Raw genomic sequence first — 12,829 nt, 5'->3', positions numbered from 1 at the left:
CTGTACATGCTCAAACAACAAGTGCTGGAGAGAGAATTTCCGGGTTTTCCCGATCCGCAGTTGGTTAAATCTGCACATGCGGAACCTGTGGATAAGGAGGGCTGACTGTACATTACTGGATGTTTTTCATGTACATCAGTAGCAATTTACAACTTCTAGACATGAAAATTAGCATTGCTTAATAACAATTCTACAGATCAAGGGCAATGAAATTAAGCTACCTATTTCACAAGAGCAAACACAAGGCAATTTTGTGGTAAAATTTGATTACAGTGAAGGCAAGTGTTACCAGACAACTATTTTAAATTTTCCCTCACTATGTATTGTCTTTCCCATCCCCTCCCTACAGAACTGAATTTATAAAGTGAAGAAGAACAGCATTCTGCCCATTGCTTATTAGTAAGTTAGTAAATCAGACTATTAGTAAGAACAGGAATAAGCTATACAGCCCCTTGGGCCTACTCTGCCATTCAATAAGATCATGATTAATCCAACTTTCCTCTTCTATTCTCATAACCATTGTTTCCCCTATTGATCACATCTTTCTCAGCTTTGAATATAGTCAAGGAGTTAACATTCAACACTTTTGGGGGAAAGAAATAACAGAATATCAGAAACTTGCAATCCTCAGAGAAGAAATTCATTATCTTGAAATCTGTATCCCCTTATTCTAGTCCTCGGCTTTCTAATAAGGGTAAATAACTTCCCAGCATTTTCCCTGTCAAATCACGGCCCCCTCCAATATGTCTCAATAAAGATTGTTTCTCATTCTTCAATTATCCAATCAACAGACTGGGTGTGAACATTCTCTGAACTCCTTTCAAAGATCTCAGTACTGTAGCTAAGGTCTCATATATGCTTAGTCAAGTTGCACCAGGGAAACCACAACTGGCCTGTCAGATATGGACAGAATGTCATTTTTCTTTCTTTTTGCAACTTAGGAAATTCAATTTTGTGAAAGGGAAGATGGGGCAGAAAGTATATAGATGAAGGAAAATTTAAAAGAATCCACCAGCATTTCCTGTTATACCTGCTTCATTTATTGGAGGAACATACATTATACTCTACAAATTTCATTCACCCCAATCACTTCACTGATCTCTCTATAAACTGTGTCTCCCCAGTTTACTTTCCACCACCTCCCACACACATTGGGCATCCTTCTTCCAAATTATTAAATATTGCAAACAGCTGCAGTCTGAGTACTCATCCATGTAACAACATCCCACTGGTTATGTTTCCAACCCCAAAATCAGGCTCTTTATCCATGCCAATCTATTAATTTCCAATCTCTAAACTAGCACCTTTCTGAACATCTTTTGAAAAATACAAATTCTACATCTGCAAGTTCCCTGCTATCCACTCTGGCTGATAACTCTGACTAAACATGTTGATGAAGGTAGAACAGTAGATGTAGTGTATATGGATTTCAGCAAGACATTTGATAAGGTACCCCATGCAAGGCTTACTGAGAAAGTAAGGAGGCATGGGATCCAAGGGGATATTGCTTTGTGGATTCAGAACTGCTTTACCCACAGAAGGCAAAGAGTGGTTGTAGACAGGTCATATTCTGCATGGAGGTCAGTGACCAGTGGTGTGCCTCAGGGATCTGTTCTGGGACCCCTACTCTTTGTGATATTCATCAATGACCTTGATGAGGAAGTGCAGGGATAGGTTAGTAAATATGATGATGACACAAAGGTTGGGGGTGTTGTGGATAGTGTGGAGGGCTGTCAGAGGTTACAACAGGACACTGATAGGATGCAAAAATGGGCTGAGAAGTGGTAGATGGAGTTCAACCCAGATAAGTCTGAGGTGGTTCATTTTGGTAGGTCAAATATGATGATGACAGAATATAGCATTAATAGTAAGACTCTCGGCAGTGTGGAGGATCAAAGGAATCTTGGGGTCCAAGTCCAAAGGACACTCAAAGCTGCTACGCAGGTTGACTGTGGTTAAGAAAGCATACGATGCATTGGCCTTCATCAATCATGGGATTGAGTTTAAGAGCCGAGAGGTAATGTTCCAGCTATATATGACCCTGGTCAGTCCCCACTTGGGAGTACTGTGCTCAAATCTGGTTGCCTCACTATAAGAAGGACGTGGAAATCATAGAAAGGGTGCACAGTAGATTTACAAGGATGTTGCCTGGATTGGGGAGCATGCCTTATGAGAATAGGTTGAGTGAACTCGGCCTTTTCTCCTTGGAGCGACAGAGGATGAGAGGTGACTTGATAGAGGTGTATAAGATCATGAGAAGCATTGATCGTGTGGATAGTCAGAGGCTTTTCCCCAGGGCTGAAATGGCTAGCACGAGAGGGCATACTTTTAAGGTGCTTAGAAGTAGGAACAGAGGAGATGTCAGGGGGTAAGTTTTTGTACTCAGAGAGTGGTGACTACATAGAATGGGCTGCTGGCGGCAGAAATGATATGGTCTTTTAAGAGACTCCTAGATGGGTACATGGAGCTTAGAAAAATAGAGGGCTATGGGTAAAGTTCTAAGGTAAGGACATGTTCAGCACAGATCTGTGGGCTGAAGGGCCTGTATAATGCTGTAGGTTTTCTATGTTTCAAGAAGCAATCATAATAAATTTGTCAGACGGGTTTGTTTTCCCACTCATGAAGTCATGAAACCGAACAGCTCAATTTAATCAGGTTATAAGTTTCCAAATATTCTGCCTTTACCTCAGTAATTGAATATAATATTGTTTCTAATAAAAACAGAATGTCTATTTGCCCTTTTTCCCACACCCACCCTTTACCTGAGCAAGGACATCTCATTAACAGGTTTCCAGTTTTTGGAACCTAAAGATTTTTGGAAGGCTATAATCAATTGATCTTATCAACTGAATCATTAAAAGAATCAGAAGTACTAAGGCAGAGAAGGTCATAGGGGCTACACATCCCAACTTTACTTTGTGCCTGTAACCTGGTGGAGATATGTCTCTCCCAAATGAGGTGTAAGGCACTTTTTCCCTCCGCCAACCTGCAGGTCAAGGTGCAGCACCTGTTAGCCCCCCCCCCGATCTGGGTTACATGAAGCCATGGGAGCAGGTGGTAGGTGGTCATATGAGCAGCTGGTGCATATTAGAAGTCCTGATTATGGGACCACTGATGCCAGACGAACAATCTCTGAAGAGTATTGATAACGGCTGGAGTCACCCATCTTGTAAAGACATTGCCCAGAAGAAGGCAATGGCAAATCACTTCTGCAGAACAATGTGGCAGGGACAATCAAGGTCAAAGACCAGGTTCATGTGACACAGCACATAATGATGATGATGATCTGTAATCCTGCCAGACACAGGTCTTCAAATATACATCCAGTCACCTTCAAAAATGGTTTCATCTCTACCACTTAAGTTTCAGGCACTTGCAACTCTAAGGATACAACAAAATTTCCTGATTGTCACAGTAATCCTTCAACCAATTACTTTAATATTCATTGCCTTTTAATTCTTTAGTAAAGGGAAACAGACCCTTGCTATTTACTGTAAACTAGCAATTGAAACACTTTAACTAAATCCCTCTTCTGTCTCCTTTGTGGCAAAGAAAACATTTCTAGTCCAATGTTCGTCCAAGCTATTTTTCTCTCGTTCTCCCAAAGAAAATCCTGTAAACCTCTTCACCCTCTGCAGAGAAATCTTCCTTTTAGGCTTTTTTTCTTCTTTTCCTACACCGAAAACATAACTACATTTGTTTTTATATTACTTACCAATATTGCTACATGGCCATCTTTTACTTTCTAACATATTCTTTTTAATTAAGGTACTACAAAATTCCTAATTAATCCCAAATTTCCTGACAATGCATGCAGCTGATCACCAGCTCGATCTATGAAGTGTCTAAGGAATTGATTGTGGACTTCAGGAAGGGCAAGTCAAGGGGACACATGCACCTGTCCACATCAAGGAGTCAGCAGTTTCAGGTTCCTGGGTGTCAACATCGCTTAAGTTCTAACCTTGGCTAACATATTGATGCAATTACAAAAAAAGGCATGACAGGAGCTATATTTCATTAAGAGTTTGAGTAGACAGTATGACACCAAAAACTCTTGCAAATTTCTATAAATGAACTGTGGAGAGCAATCCACTGTGGTTGCGTCATCATTTGGTAGGGAGGGGCCACTGCACAGGACCAGAAAAAGCTGCAGCAAATTGTAAACTCACACAACTCTATCATTGGCTCTAACCTCCCCAGCATCAGTGACACCTTCAAACGGTAATGCCTCAAAAAAAAAGACAGCATCCATCATTAAGGACGCCCCTCCCCATCCACTATCACGCAGAACATGCTCTCTTTTCAATGCTACCATCAAGGTGGTACAGGAACCTGCAAACACCTCCAGTTGCTTCCCCTGCTCCATCAGATTTCTGAATGGACAATGTATCGATGAACACTACCTCACTTTTTAAAACATTTCTTTTTGAACTACTTATTTAACTTTCATATATGTTTCTTACAGTAGTTTAAAGTTTTTTATGCATTACAATGTACTGCTGCTGCAAAACAACAAATTTCACAGCATATAACAGTGATATTAAACCGGACTATGATTCTCCAAATACCCACAAACTAGACACAGCTAGTATAGATGCTGTCTCACAACTACAGTAATTCAGAGTCATCCTGACCAACAGCAATGACTGCAGGAAGTTTGCATGTTCTTCTTGTGACCACAATATTCCCACTTCCTGTAACATGCTAATTTGATTTACTTACTACCTGTTGCCCCTCATGTGTGAGTAAGTGGCAACATCCAAGGAAATTGATAGGAATAGAAGAGGTTACAGAGAAAATTGGTGGGTGAATGAGGATGTCCTCTGAACTAGCACAGACTCAATGGACCGAAAGCCTCCTATTTTGTAAAGGAATTTGGAGAAATCCAGTAGTTTTCCAATTGACAAGAGAGAGCATGATGTACTGTAGAAATCAATACAAGGGCCTCAAATTTAACAATTTACATCAGACTATTAAAAATACGACACATACAAACAAGCTGGATGAACTCAGCAGGTCGGGCAGCATCCATTGAAATGAGCAGTCAACGTTTTAGGCCGAGACCCTTCGTCAGGACTGAAGGAGGAGGGGGCAGGGGCCCTCCAAAAAAGGTGGGGGGGATGGTGGAATGTGCCAGGTGAAAAACCAATCAGAAGAAAGATCAAGGGATAGAGGAGGGGAAGCAGGGAGGGGATAGGCCGGAGGGGTGAAGAAGGAATGTAAGGGGAAAGCACTATGGGTAGCAGAAGAAAGCAGAATCTTGAGAGAGGTGATAGGCAGCTGGAAGAGGAGGCAGAGTGAAAGTGGGATGGGGGAAGGGAGAGGGAGGGAATTACCAGAAGTTGGAGAATTCAATGTTCATACCAAGGGGCTGGAGACTACCCAGACGGTATTAAAAATACAATGTAGATGCACTGTGTGAATGGGAAAACATTTAGCAAATGGAGCATAATGCTGGAAAATTAAATTGTTCATTTTGGCAGGGAAGTACATTACCTAAATGGTGAAAGACTGCAGAGGACCTGGAGTATTAGTGCATGATTGACTGAAGACTAGTATGCAGATACTGCAAGTTATTTGGAAAGCAAACAGATCATTGTTTGTTGAGCGGGACATGAATGTCGAAGTGGCAATCTCATACTTCATGTTCAATGGGCATCAATGGCACATCTGGAATATCAGACACAATATCAGTGTCACTATTTACAGATGCACATTAATGTAGTTTGGAAAAGATTTACTAGGACCAACATCTGGAATGGCTAGGTTTGTATCCACCGGTGTTCAAAAGAGAATGGAGTCTCACATGTTTCGAATTTAAGATCTTGAATGGACTTGACATAGTGGGCAGTGAGAGGGTAATTCCGCTTAGAGGAGGATCTAGAAAGCTTCACAATTTAAAAACAAAGGTGTTACCAATTTTTAAAAAATGATGAGCCAATTTTGTTTCCTTCTGGTACTGTGTGTCCTTGGGAGGACCATGTTCCTTTGGAACACTCCCCCCCCCCCCCAAAGGATAATGGAAACAAACCTGGCATATTATTACACAAGATGCAAATAGATATTTGCTAAGCAACGTGAAAAATTTCTATGCATAGACAATAATATGCAAATAAGATTAAAATCAGATTAGCCATAATCTTAATCAATGTTGGAGCAGATTTGAAGGGCCAAATGATCTTCGTCTAATCCTAATTTGTCATCTCCACCTGCCAAGAGAATGCATAGGAGCACCTTATTCTCTAACATACAATGGCCAGTTTTTGCAATATAATCATGCATTTCAAATGCACCAAAAGTACTACTACTGCTAATTATGATGACACTTGCAGAGATAATTAAGAGCTGAAAGGTCACGTAAGATTTCCACTGCATATAATACTAGTGAAATAACTTGTTAATTCAGGTGATGAGTTTATAGACTGTCAGGAAACATTCTTTCCCAACTTCTCCACTATCACTCAGTTGGCACCAAAAACGCACAAAACTTATTTCTAAATGACTAATATTATTGGAAAGCAGCCAATTACAATTAGTTTGCATACGAAGACAGCAGACTGCTACGTGGATTATCAGGAAAGTAAAGGTGAATCATAAAATCATTAAATTGCTACAACAAAGGTATTCATTTGGACTGATAAGAAGTCCTCATCAGTTTTTTTATAAATCGGACAAACGCTGTGGTGAAGGGTGGGGCTTAACCTGAGAAGTGAAGAGGGACTGTGGGCTGCAAGTGAGAAGGGGAGAGGAGCCGTGGGCTCCAGTTGCTGGGAAGGCTGGTCCTTACTCACAGCGGGTTCCACCTCTCGGGCAGCCGGCGGCGCAGAGAGATCCTGTCGCTCACGTATATGTTGATCTGATGCTTGTTGATCATCTCTTCCTCCTTCTTCTTCTCTTCCCCCTGTAAGTCCAGACGAACGGCTTTGCCCAGTTCTCCCAGAGCGTTCTCGTCCAGCGGTGGCTTCTCGTAAACGGGTCTCCTCAACTGCTCGTACTCATCGTCGGTGTGGTCACCGCCTCCTCCCGCCGCCGCAGCGGGCGCTTGACGCTCCGCGCCCCCGTCCTTCTCGTCGTCCCGCCCGCTCCAGCTCAGAATCACGAATCCCACGACGATCATTCCAAAGCAGATCAGCAGGAATGGCTTGGCGCGCCGTCGCCGGCCCAGCACCATCGCCCTCGCCCTCTGCAACGGCCCCGGACCCCGAGCTCTGGAGCCAAATGCTGGGGCTTCAGGCCACTACCATCCGGGGGGAACTGCAGCGGGTGGCGGTGCAACAGGCCAAAGTGGGATACCGACCGGCCACACTCGCATGTCCCGCCGCCAACTCCAGCAAGCAACTCCGGAACCAACCCCGGCCGCCGACGTCACCCGCAGTGGGCGCGGCCAAGGAGCCGGCCGAATGTTGAGTCGTCGTCAGGGAGACGGGCGTTTGGCGGACTGTATCGTCATGGGTGTTATCGGCGTTTTTGACGATTTCTCGCATAATAGATTGGTGTGGAAGATTTGACCGCATGGGATCCAAGGGTGGGCTGACCAAATGAAGACAAAATGAGCTGAGTATGGATTTGGAAGGTTGTTTTTCAGACGTAATACCAGCTGCCTACAAGGAAGGTGGTGCAGCACTAACAGAAAAGCTCCATCAGCTCTTCCAACTCATGTGGCAGCCCGGGCCTGTGACGCCCATCCCAACGTGGTTGGCATCTTCTGTCCACACTGCCAAAAATGACTGTGGAATTGGCCCCTCCAGCCATCTGCATACCCACAGACCAGCCCAGCCACTACAAATCGCAGATACGTAGAGTGGTTCTCATCGTTGCACGATGGATGGACGAATGAACGAAATGTGCCATAAGGATCAGTTCTGCGTTTTTTAAAGGTGGTGACACAGGTAGACAGAGTGGTGAAGAGCCTGCTTGGCACCTTTGCCATTCAACAACTGTACAAGTCATGGGCGAGTCCACACTCCTGAGTATTGTGTGCAATTCTCGTTACTCAGCCATAGGAAAGATGCAGTTTAGCTGGAAAGGATACAGAAAATATTCACAAGAATGATACCAAGAATAGAGGCTGAATAGGCTGGGAAGGTTTTCAACAGTGTTTAGGAGGTTGAGTGCTGGTCTTACAGAGATACTTAAAATCATGAGGGCTGTGGATAAGGTGAGAGGTCGCAGTCTTTTTTTATAGGGTAGGGGAGTCTAAAATTAGAGGGCATAGGTTGAAAGTGAGAAAGGAAAGATAAAAAATGGAATTGTGGAGTAACGTTTTTATACAGTATATAGTGGGTGTATGGAGTGTGACACCCGCCCCCCCCCAGAGGAAACTGTTGGCGGGTATAATTACAATACTTAAAAACCCTTGAAACAGGTACATGGTCAGAAAGGATTTCAGCTAAACACAGGAAAACAGGACTAACTCAGTTAAGCAACTTGTTGACATGTACGAAGAGCTGAAGATCATGTTTCAATGTTGTACAACTCTATGATTCTTTAAATCCCCTAGCACCAAGATCATAGTCTACCACATAATAGTAATTCCTGCCTTGTATGCTTTAGAAATAGACTGTTTGCAATAGGCAGCCCAAAGGATTAGAAAATCACTGAAAAACTTATCTCTGCAAACACACAACTCCAAATCCATTGACAGTATAAGTGAGCCATTATCGATATTCCCTCCAAATCTAACATCCCCAGCATTTGGGCTCTGATTATCATCATAGTTACAGATATGGGCATGGTGCATCAGTTAAATTGCCAAACTAGTAATCCAGAAATCGAATATTTTGGAGACCCAGTTCAAATACCACCACTGCAACTATGGAAATTAAATTTAACCTATTGGAATTTCAAAACCAAAAACACTGACTAGCTTTACTAATGTTCACTGCGAAAAATGAAAGCTACCAGCCTGGTTTACTAATACAGTTCTGGTGGTCGCATGATAGGAAAGACATTGAGGCTTTGGGGAGGAAGCAGAAGAGGTTTACCTGGATTAGAACACATTCTATAATGAGAGTTTGGACAAACTTGTGTTGTTATCTCTGGGGTGGTGCAGACTGAGGTGAAATCTGCCAGGGCTTTATAACCCATTATGAGAGCACTAATAGAGTAGATAGACATTATTTTTCCCAGGGTTGAAATTTACTAAGATGGTGCCAGCGAACAACTCGACCAATGGTGATGTCCTTCAGACAGTTCACAAACCTACATATTTTATTTCTTTCAAATATGATTCCACTGGGAAGCTGTGTGCATTTGGAAAATTGTGACTTAGTACATTCGAATGGTATGTTTTTGGGCTGATTGAACAATCTGGCGTTTTGCTGTCTCCGGGAGAGTTTGGTGTGGTTTGGAGCAGAGCGTGTGGCCTGGAAGCCTGGAGACTGGATGCGAGCCCATGATCGACTCCATTTCTTGCTGATTAAAGCTTTGAGCAAGATTGATATCAATGAGGATGTGAGCAGAGGGCAAGTGGATGTTCAGCACTGTCTGCCTGCATTTGATTGATCTCTCACCTCCCCCCCCCCCCCCCCCGCTCACTGCTGCCAGGGTGTGGGTCTTGTGCGGGGTTTGATCGGGGCAGTTTGTGGAATATTCCAACTTGTATGGCAGGAAAAGCACCATAAAGCCAACCCATATGAGAACATAATGGGGAAGACATTGAAGTGCATATACTCAGCTGAACAAATGTTTGTGTTTCTGTGTGTATGGAGTGCTGTCTGTCATGCTGTTCCTCCGGGGAAGAGAGCTTTCCTTGATGCTCAAATCTCAAAATTAAATACGTAAAAAAAATCAGTTCCAGTAGGTGGCATATGTCTTCCAACTTGCTGACATATTCACAAACAAGTACTCTACCCCAAATTCTGTCACAGCGAGATATTTCTAGGACAGAAGACAAGCTTCAAGGTTATTTACATTGCCTCCTACAAAAATTGCAGCATCTTCACTGACTCGTAAAAGTTCCTCAGTCATTGGCACTGCAAAAGGCAAAAGATATCCAGAAGAAGCTAAGAGGAACTCTTGGAAAGGAGTCTAAACACAGCCAAAGGACGTATGCAACAATTCAAACAATCCACCTCTATGTTCATGCATTTGTGACAGCTTCTGCTGATCCTCCTTAAGACAATGGTTTCAATCAAACACCACTCAGTATACTAATCCTTCATTTGATGAATGTAAAAATGCAGAGAGAGAGTTCTTCTCCGAGCATTTCAATTGATAGAATATACTGATTTCAATATACAATCAGGGATAGGAAATATTGACAATTAACAGATACGAATTTGACCATATATGGATATTCCTGATGGCCACATGACTGTTTTGGTCTACTTGACATCTTTAATTTTCACTATGTATTTAAGTCAAAACTGAAGAGTTTGCTATTGCAACAATACCAGGTTCCTCTTCTCACATTCCACAATACAATTTCTAACATCTGTTCTTCCTTCATCCTTATCATGGTGCTGTTTGTACCAGTTCTAAAGCAAAGAATATTCTGCATTAATGTAATTAACCATTCTAAATGCTAAATTTGAAGTAACCATTTGAATTCTAAACTGTTGAAGCTCTTCCTTTTGGTCAACTATCCTCTATGGCATTCAACAATCAAAATGACTCACCCACTTTTGGCATCAGTTTTGACCTACCCCACCTATGGTAGAGTTCACAGATTGCACATAGGATCTCTTGGTCACAACAGAAATGTGGTATAGGCAAGTCATCGTCAAACATAAGGCACTGCCTAAGGGAAGAGAAAGAATATTTATGAGCACAGCAGCTCATAAACCTCCCAAAGAGGTTTAACAATTTTACAGTATATATTAAAATTATTAGGTGAGTTCTAATGTTCTTACTCAGGATCTGCAGGACCAGTTCTAAGTGCAATCATCTCTTCCAGGGTAATTCTACTCTCAGCATCTGCTTGTGAAGTAACATTATGTGTTGGAGTGGGAAAGTGGTATTTCACGAATACATAACATTAACAATTTTTGTATTCAAGGCACAGTTTGCATTTTTAATGAAGGCCAATTCATTCCCACATTCTCTCGGAAAAATGAAATTCTTGTCTACTTGAATTTCAATAGACAACTTGGATTGTACATCCTCTACAATCTTCCAATCCTCTGGCAGCATTCTCACATTTAAGAAAAACTGTAGAATTACAACAAGATTTTCCACTAGCTCTGCCCTTCCCTCCTTCATCAATATTGGATGAAACCCAAGCACATACTTTTACTTTGAGCAGAGCTAAAAAGAAGAAACACAAATATATTTACAGCATGATTGTATATATTTTGGACGGTAAACTGGAAAGGATGGTGTACTGATGAACCTGAAGCTCTTGTCCTCTCTGTCCTCAGATGTTTGCGTGATGCTGTTGAAGAAATCTGAGTGAGTTCCCAAGTGACTGTTACAGATGGCACACAGGACACCAGTGATGGAGGAAGTGAATGTTACGGGTGGTGGATGCAGTGCCAATCAAATTACTGGTTTTGTTCTCAATGCTATAGTTGAAGCTGCTCTCTTCCAAGAAAGTGGAAAGATTTTAATCATACTCTTGACATATCTTGTAGATGGTCCAAAGGCTTTGGGGTATCAGGATATGAGACATTCACAAGAAGATATGTACCCTCTGGTCCAATATTTATGTGGCTGCACCAATTATGTTTCTGGACAGTGCCCCAAAATGTGGATAAGGAGAAATTCTGTGATGGTAATAGGGTTGAGGCGGAAGAGTATGGATGGTTAGATGCTCTCATGGTCATTCTTCATTGCCTATCACTTTTCACTTACCTGCCATTATCAATCCCAGCCTGAAATTTTTACAGCCACAAATTGCTTTCCTAATGGAGGAAATTCAAGTAAAATTGAACGTTGTTTAATTATCAGCACACATCAGATTTTTAAAGAAAGGGACGGTCAACTATGAAGCACATAATGCTAATTGGCCATATGACACTTGTAATAATGTCCAAGGTTGAGAATGATTGATCTTCTTCAACAATACCAGTCTTCCTCTAAGCTCAGTATGACTTCAACCAACAGTGTTCAACACCCAGTTCACTGAGGCCCCTCAATACCATACAAGTTTGGCCTTAACATCATAGGTTATCATTCTCAAACTGTTTCTGAAATTCCACTGTGGGATCCATGTTTAGGGAGCTGGATCCAAATAGTTCTAGCAAAACCCAAACTGGAGAAGCTGTTGCTTATTCAGTGGCACTAGCTAGCATTTTCAACAACACTTTCACTCAGTTTGTGATTAGGAGTAGAATGGAATGATAGTAATTGGCGACATGTGACTTTCCCTATTTTAAAGGACTCAATCGGAACAATATCTGAACAATTTTGGAGGTTGCTGGGTGGATATCAGTGCTTTAGTTGAACAGCTTTATTAGAGGTATGGCTAGCTTTGAATCACAGCTCTTCAGTAGTGCAGCCAGGGTATTGTCAGCCTCCATGGTTTTTGCTGTCTCTGGTGCTCTCAGCCATTTCTTATATCAAATGAAGCAAATGGAATTAGTCGAAGACTGACTGAAAATGATTTACTCGCAGGCACAGAGATTCAAATATCTCCAATAAAGTTTAGTTCATGGAGTTTTCTTCGCCTGTTATATATTTGCATATGGATGTGACAGAACTGTAAAACTCCCATCTGCTTCAATCAACATTTCTTGAACTGTGACATAGATCTTTTCCTTCGCTAAGTGGGTTTATTTTACTTAGTACACCAACGCAGCCTTTTGCCTCCAAAATACTTTCATTTTTCCTTTGACTACCATTTGGTTCCTTACACATTTGAAATTGACTTCTGGTGGTCTTATTCAGT

The 12,829-nt window shown here is 42.0% G+C and overlaps 1 protein-coding gene across 1 annotated transcript in view; it reads right to left on the bottom strand.

Annotated features, from left to right (window-relative positions):
- galnt12 (UDP-N-acetyl-alpha-D-galactosamine:polypeptide N-acetylgalactosaminyltransferase 12) overlaps positions 1-7,375 on the bottom strand; it is a 46,993-nt gene extending 39,618 nt beyond the window's left edge. The window contains exon 1 of the mRNA XM_059972541.1: positions 6,792-7,375. Coding sequence (XP_059828524.1) covers positions 6,792-7,171 — 380 coding nt within the window. The 5' untranslated portion in view covers positions 7,172-7,375. The remainder of the gene's footprint in view (positions 1-6,791) is intronic.
- Positions 7,376-12,829: the final 5,454 nt, after the last annotated feature.

The sequence above is a fragment of the Hypanus sabinus genome, chromosome 6 (assembly GCF_030144855.1).
Source record: "Hypanus sabinus isolate sHypSab1 chromosome 6, sHypSab1.hap1, whole genome shotgun sequence".
In the NCBI taxonomy this organism is placed as follows: domain Eukaryota; kingdom Metazoa; phylum Chordata; class Chondrichthyes; order Myliobatiformes; family Dasyatidae; genus Hypanus; species Hypanus sabinus.
This window is presented reverse-complemented; position numbering and strand designations above follow the sequence as displayed.